We start from the raw sequence: 22,909 nt of genomic DNA, 5'->3' as shown, positions 1-22,909 counted from the left end.
TTATAAGGCTACGAAAACCAAACAAATTTTATTTTATAGCGATTATACACTTATATAAACATATTAATGGGTAGAATATTCAGATTCAGATTCAGATTTGACAATAAACCATGCCAAATATTACACACTGGCCCTTTAAAGGAGAAGTCCGGTATTTTGCACTTTGGGCCCCATTTCTGGGTTGTTTATGATGAAATAGAGTGGCTAAGACCGAAATAGTGACAACTGCTCATTTTCTGAGAATTTGGCTTTGCCCTGCCTGGCTTAACACTGCTGCATATTTGGCTTTGCCCTGCCTGGCTTAACACTGCTGCATATGGTCATGTGTGAACCTGTCCTAAAACCACCCTAAACGTTCGTTTTCAAAGCCATGAAACTCACCAAGTGGTCAGTGGTGTTCCTTGATGTTTTGACATAAAAATCGTGGCAAACTGGTTTCCATCCGTGTTTTCGCTATTCATCTCGATTGTGGAACTACTTTTTCAGCTGCCTCACACCCGTGTGTAAACTTCCGCTTGATCGTTCGTTTTACCCTGAAGCGTGCGGGCTGAAAGTAGGCCTTTGAACATGGCCTTTGTAAGGACATGCAAAGATACCCATCATAGTGCAAAGTTGTATATTATGAAGACACCAATCCAAACCTATACTAAAACAGAAACACAGGGCACTGATTGAGTAGATGGTCTATGATATATGGAGCCACTTATGGTAAAGAGTAATCAAAGAACAAGCGATGAAGTAGCTAACAAAATACTATCAAGTTATAGGGGGCATTGCCATGAAGAAGTACTTCAAAGAAGTGGTGTAATGGTAGTTGATGATGCAGGAGTAATACTTGGTAGGTGGGTAGATTACTGAGGAGGAAGTGGGTCTGCTGTCCTATATTTTTAAACGGCTTTTTGGCTGATAGGTGGGTATACTGTAAACTGCCAGAAAAAAGTGGGCATTTCCATATAACTGCATATACCCTCCGCTACACCACTGCTTCAATGTATTCCGAATTATGGCGATGGACATTTAGAGGGTCTTCATTCTTGTTCTCCATTGCAAACTTTACATTTGGTACAAAGGAATTTGAAGAGCATGCCATCTTCATTGTCAAAGTAGATCTCTTACCGCGAACATTCCCCAGTGACATTGGCAGCTGACTGATCTTTGTTTGTGGTGGAGTTTTTCTGGAGGTCAGCTGACCCTGAAGGCTTCTCGTCCACTGCTTTTGAGCTTCTAGGTTTATGGTTTGCGAGCAAAGACTTCAAGCTCTTCTTCACAGGATGTTGCTCAGTGGTTGTTGTGCCTCCTTCTTTGTGCAAGTCTTTGCCAGAGTTCAATTTAAGCTTTAGGCCCAACGAACTAGAGCCCTCCTCCTTCAGTCCTTTAGCAAATGGGTTGTAGTCAACTTTAAGCTGAGAAAACCGTGAGTTCTGGTAAGCAATGACTGCCATAAATTCAGTTTGGGGGAAAGTGAATGTAACAACATTGGGATTGTTTAGTTTTATGTCTTTAGCAGCTTTATCAGTTTGGACCACGTGCAGCCGTGGTAAGTAGTGGTGCATGGGATGCAGGATGGTGTTCCCCTCTTGATCTGAGATGTTGTTAGTGAGCTTCAGTTTGTAAAAGGACACTGGATTCTGCATCCAGTGTTGACCTGTTGACGGGGACTCTGGATGAGCGAATGGTTGACTCTTAACATGGCACTCTGCCCTTCCAGCAACTTGCCAGCTCTTGCCGGTCCACTTGTAACGACTGTTGTCCAAAGGTTGAATGTCCATGATCAGAGAGTATTTCTTGGAGGACTGCAAGCCAGAGATGCGAAAGCGGCAATAGGGGAACATCCTGCTGCCTTGCTGAGTCAGAATCATCTCCGTTTTGCATCTGAAAAACTCGTTCCACATGCTGTTGTTGTCCAGTGTCACTCTGATGCCTTTGCAGATGCTATCAGGTGACAGGTTGTCCAGCTGAGGGTTTGAACTGGTGGAATGTTTTGCAGCGGGAAGTCCACCAGATGTCCTGATGGACTCTTTCGATGGGTACATATTGGGTTTCCCCTTCATACCTGTCTCTTCATTGGTTACACAGGTGTTTCGTTCCATCCCACCTTCACTTGCCTTCCCTGGTTTAGGAACAACAAAGCGGGCCGTTGGATGGTCTGCGGCCAGTGCCGCTGCAGGGGTGGTAGCCCCTTCCTGATGGAACACCATTCCTTTCTGCTTCTTCTTAGAAGCCATGAACAGGCCCCAGACATCTAAAGGGCAGGAGGGTCCTGCTTTTTATACATATGTACGATGGTTCAAGACAGCATCCTGAAAAACAAAAACAATAAAGTTTATTAATTTGGCATTGTGCATGCCATCAAAACAACAAACGCAAGACAAAAATGTCACGTTTTTATTCTTATAGTGCTTATTTTTGTGGTGTTTTGTAGGGCTGGTCGATTATTTGGTCGATATGCTCTCACCTGACCAAATTCTCATTGGTCGAATAATCGCCGTGTTACTTTCATAAGGAGAAAAGTGCTACATTAATAGCTTTCCAGGATTAATCCATTATTTCCCGCGGCAGGAGGGACAGGCTATGTTACCTGTGAAAATGTGAAAACACCCCCTTTGTTTATACAACATTGAACTCGCCCACCCTATGCTCAGCGTCGCGGTGACGCAGACCTCCTGTCTGTTTCTGTAGTGTATACTGACACCATTTCCCTCAGTGGAAACAAAGCTTGTACTTTTGGTTCACAGATAAGAAACAACAAATTGTGAAGACAGTAAAGCCTCCACTAAAATAGCATTTTAAGTCTCGTGTGTGATCTATCATTTCGGGATTTATACTTCGGGATTTATCCTGGCTTCATATGAACAGAGGAAATCTCCGCTCGCCGCCAGGCTAATTTATACAATGTAAAATGCCATAGGCTGGCACTAAGAACATTAGCATATTTGCTTGGAAAACGTGTTTAGTATAAGACAGTTGTTTTGGCAGTGAACCTTGTGAGTTGTAATGTAGCCAAATAGTGTGCCTTTACCTTTATTAAATTTTGCTGCCGTCCCTGGTTTTATATGAGAAGTGCGAAAGACCGCTAGCCACTAGGCTAATTTATACAATGTAAAATGCCATAGACTTGTGCTAATAATGTTAGCATATTGTATTGGTGGGGGAAATGTGTCCAGATAAAGACAAGTGTTTGTCTGTCAATTCTGCGATTTATAGTGAAGCCAATTTGCATACTTGTGTTTGACATTGTCTCTATTAAGCCATATTTAATGTGTGTTTTGAATCAATTAAACTTTACAGCACTTAACACAGTCCTCCACCGCTGACTAGCGTTTTGGAGGTGTAACTGCAGAGTGACACAGACACACCACTACAGAAGAGAAAATAACGTGCAGATTTTTTTCCCCCCACGACTAACGGGTTAGTTGAAGATTATGTACAACTTCAGTCGACCAAGATTTTCTTTGGTTGACTACAGCCGTAGTGTTTTGTCTGCGGGAACCTTGCTTTGATCTGTTTCTGATAATGATAACCACAAAGTTCTTCAACACAGAGCAACAGAAGGCCATAGCCATATTATAGGGCTATATTATCAATAGTATTTGGTTGATATACTGTGTTTGTTCCTCCGTTTGGTATGTGGATCTCAGCTGTGAAATCAGTTTTAACATATTCAGAGCCCTTTCAAGGGATTTGTAGTTGTTAGTGTGAGAGTTATGGTGTAGCAAGAGACCATACAAGTAGCCACTTAAGCAAACTGTAGATGATATGTGTCTCCTCAAAGAGCTAACTTGTCCGGGCTATGGCAGAGAGATGCTACATGAAGACAATACAAACTGTGATTGGTCAGCTTGATCAGCCTTTGTTTTCTCCATAAAGTTTCTGATGACAGTAACAATTGTAAAGACTGAAAAGAAAAAAAAAAATCCAAGCTACTTGAAGAAATAATCAATAATCTGCTGCTTTTAACATATAGCAAAACCATGAAAGAACGTAAACACGATTACTTTGTCTATTGATTGCATGGCAGTAGTCTTCTTTTAAGTAATGAGACTAAAGTCCCTTTTACACTGCTTCTCCATGGTATTGCGCTGTTATGCCGCCATACCATTCTGTATAAGGTACAACATGGAAAGGTGGGGACAGAGTTGTCTCGCCTTTAAGCCGCGACACGAGGTAGTAACAGCACAGAAACAATGTACGTATTAGGACAGCCAGCAGGACAGCATCATGGGTGGCACAGTTGTGATGTTTTGACAACATCTTATGTGTACAACCCAATGTGGGAGATTTATAAAGTAGTTTGTAGCAGTTAGCAGCTAACTCCAAGAGGAAGAACAGCAGCCGAAAATGTCCACAAATTGGGAAAACAATGAGCTTTGGGAGCTGCTTACCCTCTGAGCAGAGGACGAGATCAGTCATATAACAGTTGGTCAATAATTGTTATTGTCGTGTTACTACCATTGTTATTGTTTATAAACAGCTGCGGACAGGCATGGTGGTAGTGGCCCTATAGCGCAATAACTGTGTAAAAACAGCTAATGTGAACTGATATATCACTGATGAATCTGGCACTGAATTATAAATCAAAACCTATGTTGTCTTTATCAATGAAGCCAAAACATCTCAATTGTTCCCTGGTGGCTGGCTGCTGTACAGGTCATAAACGTGATCCATAAATGTTAGTGGAAGGGACATTGGCCAAACAAAAAAGTCAAAGTACACGATATTTTTTTCCTAAGGTGATTTCTGTCATTTCAAGTTGTCACACTGATGTTTGTTCAAGTGTTAATTTTTCTGATAAATTTGTTTTTTTGGGATGTGACAACAAGATTGACAGCTATGTGTGCCAACTGGTGCACTTGCAATCAATGGCTCTGCTCATGACTGGTTGGATGGGTGAACGGGCAGGAAGTCAAGACCACAGAGATCACCACTGCGCAGACCCTGGCTCCAAATTATGTTACCAGCGCAAAATCGCAGCAGCCGTATGCAAGATGTTTTGACTTCATTGTTGCACAGTGGGAGGAAGTAAAGACGTGTCGTCCATCTCTAACAGTCTTTGGATTTGATAAGCAATTAACATCCAGCAATTACCTGTTAGGTAATCACCACTCAACAAACGCACACATATCTCTATGTTGTCACTCAAAAAAACCAAAAACTTTTTCCAAGGCCAACACTGCATCACATTTAGTCATTACAGCTTGTTTTCCACTTAGACAACATTTTGATTAACTTTAGTTCCTTACTAAGTGAGCTTTCTGGCCAAAGCAGAACTGGCGACGTTGTTGTTGTTGTTGTTGCTGCTGCTGTTCTTTCTACATTGTTTATGGCTATTTGCCATGGTGGCAATTAACGTTAGCTATCGTCAGTGCTATCAGTGTCTTAGGTTTTGTGCAACATGAGTTCCACAGTTGTGCTTCCAGCTGGAAAGCTGAAAGACTGCTCCACTAGCGATCTGTTTCCAAGCTGGTCGAAAGAGCAGTTACACCAGTTGATAGTGTAGCAAATGTTTACAATCCCACCATGTTGTCAAGCTGGATAAGACATAAACTCCACCACCTTGTCTATTTGAGTAAGTATAACTGCAGCTGGACCCAGCTACATGACTTGTCTACCAAAACCTACACACCAGTCTACAATCAGCCCCCTTCGCTCCTTGGCACGGAACTAAAGTCCTGACGAAACTGCTAAGTTAGCGATTAGCTAGCTATGAAGTATTGCGTTAAAAGAGAGGTGGTTACGGTGAGGGTAAGGGTATTGAGAAGGCTGCATCTCGTAACTTATGCTAATGCTAAGTTAGTGACTAGCTACAGTTAGCTATTGAGTATTAATTTAAAAGAGAGGCAGTTAAGGTTAGGGTAAGGGTAATGGGAAGGGTTATGTCTCATTACTTATAAAGTGAATCATGTTTTTGTGTATTATGAATTATGAAGTGGATTATTGCTACATTTGGTCTCCTAATTGATTCGTCATCAAGGTATAGATAGCCATCACATTGGTGGGTTTGTTTTGTGCTAGTGGTGGGCGCGGTCTGTGGGGGCGTGGCGTGTACACTATAAACAGAATGTGTCTCCATCTATTAGTAGCCTACTTGTTCTCTAACGCAGCTTCTGTGTGCTAAATTCCCAATGCTTTGTGCTACTCACTACCACGTGTCACAATCCTGTTATCTACAGTGTTTCATTTGGATATTTTGCTGCTGGCTACACAAAACACAAAACTTTGGGTACATTTACCAGTCAAATCGACACTATATGTATCTACTAACAACTTTAGCGTGTGTATCTACAGTCTGATATTATTTCCTCCTCCATTGTTAAAAACACACCAATGAGCTACACGGTTGCATTGGTTGACATGTTTGTTACAATGAATACACATACTGTAGTTTCTCGCTATTGTCTTTTTTTAGTAAATTGCAAACCCCATAATTTTTTGTGGAGCTAACAAACGCAACAAGTCGCTACCTGCCCACTGCTATAACCTCACAGTTCAACAGTCACCATGTCCTTTTCAGTTTAAAATGTGCACTGTTCATTAGTTGTTTTGTTTTACTAGCTATCACCTTTTCAAGACCAATTATCATGCAGCAGTGAGTAAATTCCCAAAGGTGGCAACCTGATTATCACCACAACACACCAAACTCTTTCCAACCAGTCCAATGGGAGTTTGTTAGTCCCATGACCCAAATCTGCGACTTCAACATGTTGACTAAGAACTATTATCCCCCAATAATAAAAAACAATGTTACATTTACCAGCGGCATGCTAACTAAACCACATAAACAACATCTTACTGGTTCGGTTCAGTTCGGGAAAATTGGTCTAGTTACAGTAAATAACCATCTCGGATTAGTTTCATCTCTAAAAATGTATCTTTGGCCGCAGCAGATTAAATATGGTCTGTAAAGAGGCTGTAGCTAGCTAGCAGCAGCAGGCCTGATGCTGAGCACAGTAATGGCTTCCCACTCAACACTTTGCTAAACCTCCCGGTCGGTCTGAGTGCACCCTCTGAGACCATGTGCTCCGGTCACGGCACACGGATTACCTTCTGCGTGGGCGAACACATCAAGTATTTCGACGGTGTAACATTAATCCGTGCGTTATCGTCTGTTTTCCGTCGTACAAACCCCGTCGACATCGTGGATTTTTCCTAACTGTGGGGGTGAAAGCATGCGGTGTCTTTGCACGTAGACGTCATCGCCCCGTCTTCGTCTTCTACAGTACTGCGCAGCCTCCGACGCCATCTTGCTGCCGCCACCTGGTTCAAAACTCGCCCCGGTTGCTCTCAGTACCGTCACCGGAGAATCTACCGTCTGGTATCTGCAGGGGAGTATCTGGAGAGCAGCGGGACGGTGCGCTCTGTTGTGTACGTTTGCATCTACCTGTTGGACTGTTTAATGGAGTATTTAAACCGCCTGGAAGCTGGGGACAGACGCCATGACAGATCAGACAGACAGGAGGACGGACGGATGGCTGGTCTCCAGTTTTCATTTCTCTGGGATTTAACTGAATCTAAACCGAATTTAATGGACTCTAACCTGCGAGGCTGGTGGATGAGTGTCTGGGACAACATCCGGAGCTCTATGATCATAATATAGGGACTATTTTCTTGTAACGAGCCAGACTACAGTCAGATACACGAATCATGTGGAGCCAATGGAGATTTAACTGGTGATCGATGGGATTGATTAAAGATCAGGGTGGGTTTACATAGACACATTCTGCAGTCTTCCTCCAACATGGCGAAGAAATGGTTAACTTAACTTGTACACGTAAATCGCTTCTTGCCGTCGCTTCTTGTTTGTCAGAACTGTAATTGATGGTGTCACTTCCCAACATGGACTCAACGTGAAAGAGTTCATGACACTTTTGCTTGTGAGATTCAGGTTGCCGTGTTTCACTGCTCATGTTCGGTCACTTGTTTAGTCACAGCACAGCAGCCGACACCATGATGGTTTCACCGAGCGAGAAGCTCATAGAAACAGCGGACTACTGCGTGAAAATGTCGGCCTTATTTCACGTAACTTCTAAAGTGGACTCATGCAGGGAAGCGATGCGTTTAAATGTGGTATTCGCTGTTGGGTAAATGGCCGGATATCCACGCTCCGCCTCGGGTAAACACTGAAAGGTTCCCCGCCTGTAACAAACAAAGGGTTTCAGCCATGATGGAGCTGCTGGCTGTAATTTCAGTAACCGAACATTTATTGAGCCCAGCAGTGAACCGAACCGCTGACCGGATAGAGGTCGACCGTAAGAGTCAACAGACATGATTTAGTTTAATACGGACTGTATATAATCAGTGAATAACGACTTTATTACGTTAACAGTTGAAATTTAACGTTCGTCGCCACTAAAGAGGAGAATTTATCGTTTTCATTTAGTAACAGCCGCCATTTTGGGGTCATACTGATGTGTAACTGTTCAGACTAAAGTCAAATTCGACCGTTAAACCTCCGTTCTGTTTAAATTTACCACGCGCGTGCACGTTTGTGCTGCAAGGGCGCGGAATAAGGCGCATGCGCCCTGCGTAGAAGTTATTGAACGTTAACATGGCGGTGTTCTTTGTTTATTATTTATCATCTCTAACATCTTACGTGATTTTCAGTCCAGTGCAGATGGAGGTGAATATAAAATGAGCTGCTGCTGTTGCTAGGTTAGCTTCCAGGCTAACACGCGGCTAACAGCTGTGGTTTTCCTGTGCTGTGGAGAACCAGGCACTTAGCCAGGTTGCGGTTAGCCAGGTAACTGTCCGCTTATCACGGTGTGATGCGGTTCTAACGTTAGATCAAACACTGGACCGTCCTGATCAGGTCGAGCATAAAACGATATAACTAATAAATCCACTTGAGCTCATAACTCACATGCCTGTGTGTGTGTGTGTGTGTGTGTGTGTGTGTGTGTGTGTGTGTGTGTGTGTTATAGTCTAGTCAGTTATAGTCTAGTCAGTATTCTTTAACTTACACAAGCTAAATTCGCCAATCACTATTTTTCGTCAGGGCCTTTGATAAAGATAAAACGTTTATTTTGTGACGCATTAATGAATTAATTCGCCTTAAAAGGGCAGCATGACTCGTTAAGAGCTGTCTTCAGTGTAACATGGAGGGCTGCTGAGACTGGTGGGAGTGTTTCTCGGCTCCATCTTGACTGAGGAGAAAGAGCTCTTTGTAGGACGACATGTCGAGTTGACCCAGTTTTTTCTCCGGAATTCAGCAGGAAAAGAACAAGTAAACACGAATGATGTTGACAAACAAATGGGCTGTAAGCAGCAGGAGCGTTTTATCCAGTTTCATTCATCTTACATGTGAATGTGTGGGTTTATAATGAATTATATAACAAGATAAAAACGATTCAATTACAAGTCTGTGATTCAGATTCTAATGGCAGTATAAATAAATAGGTTGTAGTTGTAGAAACGGTACTTAAGTACTGCACTAAAGTACAATTTTGTGGTGCATGAGTATTTCCATTTTATGCTACTTTATAGCTGCACTCTACATTTCAGAGAGAAATGTTTTTCCTTTTTGCTCCACTGTATTTATGTCAGCTTTACTTACTGTATAGAAAATATTTTACCAAAGAACATGTTCAAAATGTGTTTATTGTTGCTAGATATGTTCCCAACGACTAATTTCACTGACAAACAGAAATTTAAACTTACATAAGTTGATTAGAAAGATAAGAAAACACACAGATAATGGTTAAAAATTGGGTACAGATTAATCTAGAAGGTTAAACTATGTCCAGGGGAAAAAACAATGTTTTTATGAGAGGAATTTAAATACATTTTTTTAATATCCAAATCGTATTTTAATGGCGCTGAAGTGTGCTGCACCTTGTATCGAGCATTATGAACACATAATCCTAAAAAACATAACGACAACTCACTAAATATAAGTTGGCAAATGTTATATTGAAAGCAACATTTTATAGGAAAATAAATCTTTGGGAAAACTGCCTGATTATTACAACAGTATTTTCATTTGGTGAACACAACTGCATCAAATAGTAACTTAATTATAATAAGTTTAACAGACTCATTTCTTTAGTGAGGTTAGCAACGTTTAACCGACTAATCATGCACATGCAGTGTTACTGATTAAAGTTCTCAACAGCACATAAAATCAGCTCCACCTTCAACAGTTACTACAGTAACATGTTAGTATTAACAGTCAACTTATAGGAGAAATAACTGTTGTTTTACTTTTTGTACTTAAAGTACATTTTACAGACAGTTCCTCTGTACTTTTACCTAAATAAATCTCAGCTGCAGACATTTTTACATATTGGTAGTGCTGCTTTAACTCAAGGGAACGATTCATAATCAATAGTAGACTGATGTGATTTGATCATATTGATCAGTTTTTACTTGACTGAAGCTCAGATTACATTCCTTGTAGTTTGTCATGACAGGATCACATTTAAAGGACTAGTGTGTAGGATTTAGGGAGACTTGGTGGCACCGATCAGTGAGGATTGCAGATGTCAACCAGCTGAAACTTCTACTGGTTAGAATTCCTTCAATGTTACTTGTTCACGAGGTTTTTAACGGGAGCGGAGTTATCCTCAGAGGTCTCTTCTTCTCCAAAACAAACAGATTACATGATTAAAAGCGGTAAAAAACCACTGAATAAAGCAGTTTCACATCATAAAATCTGTGTTTCTCCGATGCTGTTTGACACAGCAGGGGCTGGAGCTGAGCTGCTGCTAAAATTTGCTCAGCTTGTTTCCCTGATAACCTAAGAATTAGACATTTAGGAGGTTTCTATTGGGAGCCAAATTATCATTTGAGGTCTCTTCCTCTCCAACTCAAACGGACCAGGTGACTTAAACGGGTAAAACACTGAAAGACGCAGTTTCACGTTAAAAGTCAGTGTTTCTCCAGTGCTGTTTGGCATGTTGGACACGAGCTTTTAACTACAGTGGTCAACGTGAAAATGCAAATGTCCGGATCTAGAGCCAGTGTTCATTTTGTCCATTCTTGGCTACTGAAGAAACATGGCGGTGAACGTAGCGATCTCTGTAGATGAGGACTTGCTCCTTGGCTCATTCTAAGATAACAAAACAACTATTCTTATTTTCAAGTGATAATACAGTAAATAAAACATTGTATTTTATTCCATCTCCACCAGTATATCCCCCTTAATGTTACACACTGGACCTTTAATTTGCAGTCTGTCAGGAAACTTACATAACTCTTTATACCTTTTTGTTTGTAATGTCTGACGCTCTGCCCTGTTGTTAATGTCTTTGTAATGTGTCCGTCTCCAGTAGTGACTGGTGTATTATTTTCCAGGTGATGGCTCATCAGCTGACCGTGCTTCTCTGCAGTGGATTAAAGCTGCTGGTAACAATATGGAACCAAAGAGAAATCAATGTGATGCAAATAACACTTTATTCCTTTGTCAAAAGAGTCTCACATGTGCTCTCTGTACAGATCTGAAGTCAGTGGTAGACAGACAGGTAAGGACGTGACATCAGCCCCTGGGTTTGACCTCTATGAGGGTTTTATACATCAACATACAAAACATGAGATACATTAAAACATACAGTCAGTCCCTTGATATCCCGACACGAGTGGTGCAGACAAACACGTCAAGGGAAAGTTAAATTCAAACATCAGGGCAGGAAATTAACATCAGACACCAGCAACATATGAACTGGTTAACTTCACGCCCAGGATCAATAAAACATCCCAGATTTCTAAAATACATAATTACATCTTTATAGTACATCTGACTCAAATATACAACATCTGGTTTAGTGGTATTCTAAAGGAGAACGTGTCTAGTGCAGTTTTTACAGTGTTCCCATGAAATGCTTCAAGTAATTAAAATCTTATTAACAGCTTCATTTTGATGTTAGACGGTCTGGAAATGTACAAGTAGAGCAGCAGAATTCAAATGCACAACATTATATACAGCAGGGCCGGATTAAACCACTGCAGGGGCCCCGGGGCAACAATGTGCCATGGGCCCCCAAAGGCCCCCCCCCCCGATCACACCCACCCTCTGTACACTGTGTATTTATTAAACAAATATGTATTTACTGAAATGCACCATATTAGCACAAAATAAACTCAAATAATTAAGGCCTTAAAACTTAGTTTTAATTTAAGATAAAATGAAGGAACTATATTATTATATGGCTGCAATTCCAGCTGGTCACCAACATCATTAGATGATGATGATGATGATTTGAATTTAGGTTGTGACATCAGGTGACCAAAATTCAACTTCAAAACATCTAATGTTAATGTGATGTGGAATACTGGCGACAGATGACATTAATATTTTGTTGGTTTTAAGTTGTGTTGTTTGGTAACCATGACCCAATGTCTTCTAAGCACCTCATGCCAACATCATCTATACATAGAGTAACAACATTTAGTTATAATGTATGAGAACAAAACCCCAAATGTCTGTAAAACATCATGCTAATATCCACACAACATGAAATTCTAACGCTGTTAGACACTCAAAATATCCTCGACCCAGTTTTCATTCTAATTGAAATTTTACATCTGTCCAGCGTCTTCCTGATGTCTGGTGCCAGCTTGGATGATAATTTTAATTATCGTTTAACTAATATGTCTAGAAGTGTAAATTTTCTATTGTTTTCGGCCAAGAGACGTCCTCAAATGTTTGTTTGTTTTTTTGTTTGTTTTCACCATTCCACCATGGCAGGAAAAAACAACCCTGCCTATATTCACATTGAAACTAAAACAGAAGCTGGAACCAGCAACATCTTGACAACTGTGCTTAAAATAACTTCATCATTTGTCCCCAATTATTATTCTTAATTAATCTCATTGATTCTGCTCTACATATTAAAGACAAGTCATATCAGCAGAGCATTTAACCATATAAAAATTATTTATCTGTCTTCATCAGTGTCATAGCTACAAGAGCGGTGACACTTACAACCCCAACACATCAACACAAACACATGCTGCCTCAGACGGTCTGTTATAGAATAGTTAACAGTTAACCTGCAGAGAAGTCTTTCAACCTGTTAAACGTCAGTCTAGAGGTCAATTCTAATACTCTTCAGTTTACTGCACTGCACACCACCCAGGTCTGGTGGGAGCTAATGTTAGCTAGCAGTTGGCGATTACCGCTATGAACACCGCCCCGAACCAACACTATTGCTGTGGAAACATGGTGGCCACCCTCCGGTCTCACCTCAAGTCGCCCCAGTGAGTGAGCAATTCAGTTTTGAGCTGCAAAACCCCTTCAGAATTTTTAACTATCACTGTTAGCACCGTTAGCAGTGTCAGCACAGCAAGTGGCTCTAACATAGTTAGCCATGCTTAAGTTGTTTTGCAGCTCAAAATGAAGCTGTTTACTCAGCGGGGTGACCTGGGTGAGAGCAGAGGGTGACCACCATGTTTCCATAATCCCCCAACAAGTAGCTCCACTAGCTAGCTCCCGCCCAACATGGCTGCTGCTTAATGCAGAGCAACTGAGGCTAACGTTAGCCAACCAGTGGAGACCAGAGGGTGGGCAGTGGGCACTATAGTTCCATGTGTTAATGTGACTGGCCTGCTGTCTGTCAGCAAAGCTAACAGAAAATATAATAAAAGGCAAGACATACATTACAAAAATTAAAATTTCACCAGTGCGAAAAGGTTTGAAATGCGACGCTAACGCTCACTGAGTCAATGGTGCGCCAAGCTAAAATAAAGGCCTCCTGTATTTCACATCATTTTGCATTTCTTTTCTTAATAAATTAACCTGTTAGTTACCAGTTAATGGATGTCAGGCTGTTGAAAGCAAAATCAACCAAAACTGACATCCCTAGTCTGGTATGACCAGCAGCTTATGTGGCCAATGTTAGCTAACATTAGACAGATGTATGTCGTAATTGAGTCTGTTTGACTTTTGTTACCGTTACATCGTGTTTTACCGTGAATCATTGACATGTAATCATCACTCATGACCAATACAGTAGCTGTCAGTCAGCAAAAGTTACATAATCTCACTTTAAACCTTCAATTAAAGGGAAAATGTCAAATTTCAGCATTTTCACGTTTTGATCTGAGGGCACGTTACTGATGATTTTCAATGTAGCCTAATGTAAGACAAAGAAAAGCTCCTTTTTATAGCAGAGAAGCTGCAGTCAGCAAATTTAAAACATTTATTTGAATGATTAATTGTTTATCAAATAGTAGCAGATTAATTTTCAGTTGATTCATCAGTAAATTAAAGAAAACCATCAGGAATGCTGTGATTCAGACTATAATTCTAACCTGCTTCACTAACAAAAGGATAACTTCTGTATTTTTTAACCTGGATTCTTTTTTTCTTACGTTTTTGTGACTGATGGGATCAACAGTTATGAAACTGGTCCAGTATAAAGAGTGAGCGCTGAAGTTGTGTAACAAGCTGCAATGTAACCACTTAGGTCATGTTCACACTGTCAATGTACTTCTTCTGAAAGTGTTTTTGTCACTGACAGGATCAGATTGTGATTTTAAGTGTCTGAGAACATTATGGAAAGGATCCCTACAGAGATAGACCTTTTTGTTAAGGAGTAAGATCCTTTTAGTTTAACCAGAAACAGCCCCAAAATCACCATCACCAAACCCACCAGACTCCATTTAAATAAAGAGGAATTTTATCATCATAAAAGACACTTCATTCAAAGTTGACAGAAACTAAATAGAACTCACAAAACAGCCTTGGTCCATCTTTTCACTGTTCCATTAATCACCAACTCTTGTTTGGCTTAAATTAACCCTTAATTCACCCAGTTACATGTGAAAACATGCTGCCACTATACATGCTAAAATTAGTTCATTTAAATGGAGTCTGGTCGGTTTGGTGATTTCATTGCTGTTTCTGGTTAAACAAAAAGGATCTTACTCTTTAACACAAAGCTCTATCTCTGTAGGGATCCTTTCCACAATGTTGTCAGACACTAAAATAACAATCTGAGCCTGTCAGTGACAAAAGCACTTTTAGTGGACATACACTGACGGTGTGAACATGACCATGCTGTGCTCTCTCAGTACTGGACCAGTTTCAAAAACAGTTGTTCTCATTAGTCACTTTGACACACAAACATGAGAAAATAGAGTCCAGGATGGAAAATACATAAGTTTGACGTACAGACGTGAAACCTGACTAACGCTGCTGATCAGAAATTTGAATAAAGCTGAATAAAGTTGTATGAAAAAAAAATACTGTCAAGTTATTTGTCTGTGAAAAGGTCACAAATCCCCTCAACTCCTGACACAGAACAGAAACACTCACACTGCTCACGATCAACAAGAAATATCATGTGACCCAAGTATGAAATAATAGGCACATGGGAATGTGGGGAAGAAGACCAGAATCTGTGCCAGGCAAAAACAAATAGTCTACCTCAGTGGCCCCTTCACTTCCTGTCAATATGATCAGATAATAATGCAGGTGATGCCTTCACGGCCCATCATTTCAGTTTATAATGTGCTTTAATGGAACACAGTATTAACAACAAACATTTAAACACTGTGTCTGGAGCCAAACTTTGTTTAGTCGACAATTTCAAAGTCCCAGCACGTCAAACAGCTTCAGCTAAACTTGCACTATTAGACCAAATTAATTTATGATCTCTCCGCAGTCAAATTGTGGAGACATCTGACGGGTTTGACCTCCATCAGTGACCTCAGTGTCAGACTGGAAACAGTCACATATTAACACAGATACATTTACATTTTAAAATATATTACAGACTCAACTCCTCTGCTGTGAGGCTGATTCACAGCAAGGCGCTTGACATTTTTGATGAGCGACATTCCACATAAATTAGTGAGGTTTCAGTCGTCTCCATGGTAACTACATGCCACCTCCAGCTGGCTTGATTAATTATATAATTCTGATTGGTATGTACACATCTCCTTCTGACAGCTGTTTGTTTTCTATCTATATTTGTGCTACTTTGTGTCTGCATTTTAATAAAGGAATGATATGACAAAAAAGCGAGTTAATGTAAGAGGAAGAGATTTTAAACTCATTTAGGGCTCATCTATAAAGTGAGCGTCCAGATACTTTTGTCCACATAGTGAAGCTCAGTGAGTGATCCACCTTCAGACTGAGGATTTAACACACAGCCGGCTGCATCCAGACGGTCAGTGAGGGGTTAAATATCTGCTTTATAAGAAGATGTATTAGCTTTGACAGAGGCTAACAGTTTCCCCCTGCTTCCAGTCTTTGTGCTAAGCTACGCTAACACGTCACAGTGACATAAAGTTTAATTTAATTCACTCTCAGTATATATTAGTATAGTTACCACAATGTTACAGTATTCCTTTGAAAAGACATCTCAAAGGAAAGATGAGACTGACCTAAGGAAGTACTCGGAGTATCAGCTGTAATCAGAGTATCAGCAGTAATCAGAGTATCAGCAGTAATCAGAGTACCAGAGTATCGGTGTGTATTCCAGGTACTGATTGTGATGAGTGACAGTTTGTACCTTCATCAGTCTCCACCCGCCTGCTGCTGCTCCGTGCCATAAAGTGAGCGTCCCTCTCTGATCAGCTGACTAATGAGCTCAGTTAGATGTCCTATCGGGTGAGAGGAGGAGTGCTGTGATTGGTCAGACATTAATGACCACATCATCCTCTTCATCTCTGACCTCTTCCTGTAACGTGTCCATCAACTCCCCCCTCCTTCCTCCTCCGCCCACACCTTCCTCCTCCTCCTCTTCCTCCTCGGGGGCCCCACAGGGGCCGATGATGTACCTGTAGTCTCCTCCGATGGCGAGCGCCGCCCCTGACCCCACCATCAGCCAGTCCTTCTCCTCGTCCTCCGCCTTGCGCTGCCAAGGGACGCTCCAGCTTGTGGGCCCGGCTGCTGCTGTCGCTGTAGCCTCCTCTGGCCCTGGGGCCCTGACCCCGACCGCCCCTCCTCCACCTGGCTCCCTGTCGTCCCCCTCCAGGTTGACGTAGAGCAGAGGCTCCTTCAGTGGGGGGGTGGGGGACAGGCTGAGCCACAGCGCCTCCAGCTGGATGACCAGATGTTGGAAACTGGGACGACATTTGGGGACGGGACTCCAGCAGCTGTGCATGATCTCATAACTGACACAGAAGAAGAAGAAGACGTCAGGTGATTGGTGTCATATATGAATATTAACTAGATTTTAGAATACAAGATGGCGCCTCTTTACTCCAATAAAGTTGCTTGCTTGTTTCTAGCTTCCGGGTTTACTTACACGGTATGCGGCCCACCCATTGTTACCGCTTGGTTTAAAGACTTGACGTTGTGATGGCATCAAAGATTTAGTTTTACAAATAAAAAATCATCACTGATTAAAAATTCATAACAGACATTCATAATTGACCTTATTTGCAATTCGTGGTGTCCTGTCAACAGTTTTACAGACGTCTCTCTTATAATGGAGGTCTATGGATAAAATGCTGTGTGGTTTGTTTGTTTTTTGTTGTTGTAATACCGTGAGTGGCCACTGGGAAAAATTGCCTGCAAGCCTGAGCAGTATTTGGTGGCCTGGTTCCTGTTCATAAAAGGGCGTCTTTAAATGAACATCATGTGATGATAAAACTAATAATTAATTATCAAACTCATTCTCAAACACTGTAGAGCATTCAGGGATGTTGAAAACAAAGAGGCTATGAAAAAACAGGTTGAGTCCAGGACTACTTTAAATTTTGTCAGTACTACCAAGAACAGATTCACGTTGTATCAGTTGGATCCAAATTTTGGTGCCTGAAAGCTCATCTGTGTGAGTGTAGAGAGAAAGTCAGAGTCAGGGCGATGACTCATGTAGTTACACTTTTCAAAACTCAACACTGACAGCACTTCTCTGAGACACATCAAAGCGTCTCACACTATGCCCTGGAGACGGACTGACAGGCTGCTGGTTGAAGGGATGAGTTTGGAAGGTGAGACGGATTTTTTTTTTTTTTTGTGTGGTGTGAAATGCTCTGAATAAATGATGCTGACGTTAAGGAGTTTGGACTTATTTTTCAAAACTGAAATGTGAAATGGTACACAACTCTAAATAAAAGTGATTTAGCATTAACAGAAATATTAATATTATAACATACAACATGAAAACTATGATATATGAGACACTGACTTTCATTAGAAGTACTCATCAGCAGAACTCGGTAAACAACAATCCGGACTCCAACCTGCTGTTCATGGTTTTAATACATAAATAAAATTTACAATAAATAACTTCTACTGAACAATCTGCTGATGGGAGGGTCAAATATCTGCGATTAGCAAGACTAGTTTAAATATTTTGAGGTGAAAAAGTCAAATGTTAGAAGGATAAAGAAATAATTATACAAGCGAGTTTTGTTTTTTTAATTCTAGCCTAATGTCCTTCGAATGTGAAAAATGTTCAAAAATAAAGTAAAAAAAAATATACAAATATAAAAGTTCAAAGTTGTAATATCATGAAAACAAGCTGTATATTAGGATTAAGTTGTAATTTTAATTGGAAAAAAAGGAGTATTATCAGCTATTACAGTAGTGGTACTCTATCACAGTAGTACAGTCAGCTGACAGGTGTGTAAGCATAGAATTATCACTGAAATTATGTCACCTGATGATGTCATGAGTTCACTTCTTTTATTCTCATGACTTTTTTTCTTTCTACAATTAAAACTTTATTCACACAACATTTTCTAACAGAGACTCTTACTCTGTCTCAGCTGCTGTAATGATTCAGTACAGAAATGTCTTCTGGGTGTTTAAGCCCTGAGTCGGCCTTCCAGGCAGCGTTTCCTCTCAGGCTGTATATAAATCTCACGACCACCTGACCTCGACCACGACCCTCACTTTGACATCAAACAGACTGTGACTGGCAGGCAGAGCTGAGGGGTGAAAGGCCCTGCACAGTGGATGATGTTCAAATGTGACGCAGTGAGAAGTGTGTGTGTGTAAATGTACTCACATGTCATCTCTGCAGTCTGGAGGTTTCTTCAGTCGCTCTCCTTTGATCAGAAACTCATAGATCTCCGAGTTCTCCACGCCGGGGTATGGAGTCTGACCTCGGGTCATGATCTCCCACATCGTCACGCCAAACGCCCACTGAGACACACACACACACACAATCAGAGACAAACTGTATGTAAAGATTCAGCTGTCCTGTGTTGAGAGGTAAAGATACAGTGTGAAGTGAAGACAGGTGTGTGCAGGTGATGTAACAACAGGAACTGAGTGACTAGTTTGTCTGCTTCAGTTGGAGTTTTAGGATCATCACAGGAAACACTCTGTCTCTACATCAGCTGAAGAGACGCTCTGCTTCTTTACATCATCCACTAAAGTTCAAACGAGCCAGAAAACTCAGCGAGTCATCAAAACCAAAAAAACAAAAAGAGAACAGCATGTTGTATTTACAAGTGTATTACATAAAGTGTGTGTGTGATGTGTGTCAGTACCACGTCGCTCTGTGTGGTATACACATTGTCGGCGAGACTCTCCAGAGCGATCCACTTGACAGGAAGTTTAGAGACGGAGCCCTGTCGGTAATAATCTCCACTGTAGATCTTCTTAGAGAGGCCGAAGTCCGCCACACACACCGTCATGTTCTCGTTCAGCCTGGAACACACACGCATTCAAGAAGAACATAAAGAGTTAAACAAAAACACTCCTGAAATTAAACCTTTACATTTAAAATCAAGTTAATAAAAGTTTGAAAAATCAAAGTTTTTATTGTCTCTGTGTTTCGCTAATATTTATTTCACTGTGTTTTGTTTCTTTATCGACCAAATCTCATTTAAGTTGTCGCTATTTTATTTCATTTTGTCGCTGAGATGCCTTCAGGAGGTTTTAAATGTCATTAGAAAAATCTCTTATTCTTTTTATTTATTTATGTTTTTATTGATTAATACAAAAAAGACTGAACTGAGAAGCTGAAGTTTGAGAAAATTCAGAGAAAAAAATAGAATTATTCAAATTGAAACTCATGATTAAAGAAATAAAAACATGTTTTTATCTGTATGTAAATGAGGGGGCGGGGCCTTAGAGACACAGTTCAGGTGTTTTTAATATTTGTAATGTTTCTGCGAGCTGATTGGTGGAGTGACTCACATGCAGTTTCGGGCAGCGAGGTCTCTGTGGATGATGCTCCTGCTGCTCAGGTACTCCATCCCCCGAGAGATGTCCAACATGAACTGCAGCAGCGTCTGCAGAGACAGGTCCTGGTGGAGGGACACAGAGAGACAAGTCTTCTGAGAGTCTAATATATTCGCTTAGATTAATTTCAAGTCACTTTTCAACCATAAAATCAAACTTCATCCTAGTTTTAGCTTCTTAAATCTCATGATTTGCTGCCTTTCTTTGTCATTAATCTCAGTAACTGAATATTTTTGAGTTTACTTAGCAGACCCTACGCCATAGCCTACGCCATTGTGAGCATTTATACTTAGCTTGGTGTGTCTGTGTCACTCTGCAGTTACACCTCCAAAACACTAGTCAACTGCAGGGTTTAATTGATTCAAAAACACATTAAACACACATTAAACATGGCTTAATAGAGACAATTTCAAACACAAGTACACAAATCAGCTTCACTATAACTCGCAGCATTCACAGACAAACACTTGTCTTTATCTGGACACATTTTCCCCACAAATACAACATGCTAATGTTATTAGCACAAGCCTATGGCATTTTACATTGTATAAATTAGCCTAGCGACGAGCAGAGATTTCCTCTGCTCATATGAAGCCAGGATAAATCACACACAAGACTTAAAATGCTATTTTTGTGGAGGCTTTATTGTCTTCAGAATTTATTGTTTCTTATCTGTGAAATTAAAGTAAATAAAAGGTTTGTTTCCAGTGAGGGAAATGGTTTCAGCTTACAGAAACAGACAGGAGGTCTGCGTCGCCCTGAAGTGTAGATACATTTCTTGGGAGGTGCATGTCAAGCTACGCATGAGGTAAGACGTAGGCTCTATGTTGACGCAGGGTCTATGCCGTAGGTACGGCGTTGATTTGACGCAGAAGTATAAATCCCGCTTAAGACTGTTGGTCAAACTAAACTAAACATTTAAAGATGTCACCTTGGATTTTCAAATGTTTTTACAGACCAACCTCTGAATCAGTTAATCAAGAAAATAGTTGACAGATTATTAATAATGAAAAAGAAAATGAAAACAATTATTAGTTGCAGCTCTACTGTTGCTAGTTAAAATAAATAAATAAATAAATTTGCATAGATGAATATTCTACTATTAAAAGGAACAATTATTCTCAGTGAGCCTCCGGAAGACTTTTAATGTGAAACATCTGCAGGAAGTGTTTAACTGAAGTGGCTTAACTGTAATAAAAAAACAAAGTATAAAAGACTGCAGTTATAGTACACTGGTTAAACAAGTTGCTGCTGTACTGACGTAAATAAACATCATACTCAGTTTATTCAGACAACATGTTAACATGGAGGAAGTGAAGGTAAAGGTCTCAGATGAACACCTGGTTCTCTCTGCAGGTGAGGTGTTACTCATGAGGCTAAAACATTGAAAATAAAACAGATCTTTCAGAGGTTGTCTTACAAATGGATGTTCTCCGAGTCGAGACAGCAGCAGGAACGTGTGCAGATCTCCGTGCTTCATGAACGGAAGAACCACCATCGGGATCGGCAGCCGCTGACCAGGACGTCGGTGAAGACTCACTCCTATTGGAAGAGAAGAACTGTCAGTCAAACCGCCTGACCTTTGACCCCTGGTTATGCGATGTCTGTGTGTGTGTGTGTGTGTGTGTGTGTGTGTGTGTGTGTGTTACCGATTAACTGGATGACGTTGGGGTGGTGGAAGTCCTTCATGTAGGCCGCCTCCTTCAGACACTGCTCGATGTCACCTGACGAAGTGATGTCAGCTGCAGGAGGACACGCACACAGAGTTAATCCAATGACACTTCAACTAGCTTCAGCCTGAACAACTCAACCAACACTTCAACTGATTCTTGTGTTTAATGTGTGTTTAATGTGTGTTTTGAATCAACTAAACTTTACAGCAATTCACAGAAACCTCTGCTGCCAACTAGTGTTTTGGAGGTGTAACTGCAGAGTGACACAGACACACCGCACAAGTATAAATGCTCACAACAGCGTAGGCCACGTGCGTAGAGCTGACGCACAGGTATAAATCCGCCCTACCTCTGACGCTTTTACTATTCTCAGGTTACACACTTCAACAGAAAGTCAAATTGCTTTTTCTATTTAAAGTTCAACTGATATTCAAACTGCTTTCATCTCTTACTCTTAAATCAATGAAGGCACTTCAACTACTTTGAGTGTTTACTCATCAAGTGACAGCCCCACTGCTTTTAACCTCAACCAACACTTCACCTGATGCTTGAGTTGATTTTACTGTTTACATTTCCACTGCTGTCATATCTCACTCTTTGAAATCAAATATTTGAATGCTTTTTATCTTACACTTCAACTGCTTTCAGTTTGTACTTTTTTTTACATACATATTTACACATGTTTAAATACACAACATTTTTATGCTTTAATGATTACACTTTGGTTTTTGGCTTTTACACTTCACATGACACCTCAATTCCTTTCAATATTAACACCCTGACTGGCACTTCAACACTTCAGTTTCAAAATATTTCATGACATTTGGACTTGTTTACAGTGTTTACAGTGTAAATGAGCCCACTTCAGTTTTGTTCGGTATGCTGAGACTTGGCTTCTCTTCTGCTTCATCACCTTTTAAAACAATGAAACACCAAAGAAGAAGAAATGTCAGACTCACATTTCAGTACTTTGACCGCCACCTTCTGGACAGACGAGTCCTCCGTCTTCAGGAACGCCTCACGCACCGAGCCGAACTCACCTGCACAGGTAAACACACTTTAACACTTGTAACCTGATTTCTATCAGACAGAGTTTAATCAGGGACATTTAAGCTTTCATTTTTAGACTTGAAACTTTCTGAAGCCAAATTAT

At 40.7% G+C, this 22,909-nt stretch overlaps 2 protein-coding genes across 10 annotated transcripts in view; both read right to left on the bottom strand.

Moving 5' to 3' along the window:
• mgaa (MAX dimerization protein MGA a) overlaps window positions 1-7,189 on the bottom strand; it is a 42,131-nt gene extending 34,942 nt beyond the window's left edge. For 5 of the 8 annotated variants that reach the window (XM_050062935.1, XM_050062930.1, XM_050062933.1 and 2 more), the window contains exons 1-2: window positions 7,042-7,189; window positions 1,117-2,300 (exon numbers count right to left, since the gene is read on the bottom strand). In XM_050062935.1, the coding sequence (XP_049918892.1) occupies window positions 1,117-2,225 (1,109 nt within the window). In that variant the 5' untranslated portion in view covers window positions 2,226-2,300; window positions 7,042-7,189. The remainder of the gene's footprint in view (window positions 1-1,116; window positions 2,301-7,041) is intronic. The other 3 variants (XM_050062928.1, XM_050062934.1, XM_050062932.1) reach the window with 1 other exon arrangement.
• Window positions 7,190-11,369: 4,180 nt separating this feature from the next.
• tyro3 (TYRO3 protein tyrosine kinase) overlaps window positions 11,370-22,909 on the bottom strand; it is a 37,052-nt gene continuing 25,512 nt past the window's right edge. For both annotated transcript variants that reach the window (XM_050062936.1, XM_050062938.1), the window contains exons 13-19: window positions 22,716-22,796; window positions 21,733-21,825; window positions 21,504-21,625; window positions 20,039-20,148; window positions 19,387-19,546; window positions 18,900-19,036; window positions 11,370-17,055 (exon numbers count right to left, since the gene is read on the bottom strand). In XM_050062936.1, coding sequence (XP_049918893.1) covers window positions 16,575-17,055; window positions 18,900-19,036; window positions 19,387-19,546; window positions 20,039-20,148; window positions 21,504-21,625; window positions 21,733-21,825; window positions 22,716-22,796 — 1,184 coding nt within the window. In that variant the 3' untranslated portion in view covers window positions 11,370-16,574. The remainder of the gene's footprint in view (window positions 17,056-18,899; window positions 19,037-19,386; window positions 19,547-20,038; window positions 20,149-21,503; window positions 21,626-21,732; window positions 21,826-22,715; window positions 22,797-22,909) is intronic.

The sequence above is a fragment of the Epinephelus moara genome, chromosome 14 (genome assembly GCF_006386435.1).
Source record: "Epinephelus moara isolate mb chromosome 14, YSFRI_EMoa_1.0, whole genome shotgun sequence".
Lineage (NCBI taxonomy): Eukaryota > Metazoa > Chordata > Actinopteri > Perciformes > Serranidae > Epinephelus > Epinephelus moara.
The sequence above is the reverse complement of the archived record's forward strand: the minus strand, read 5'-3'. Positions and strand labels throughout refer to the sequence as shown.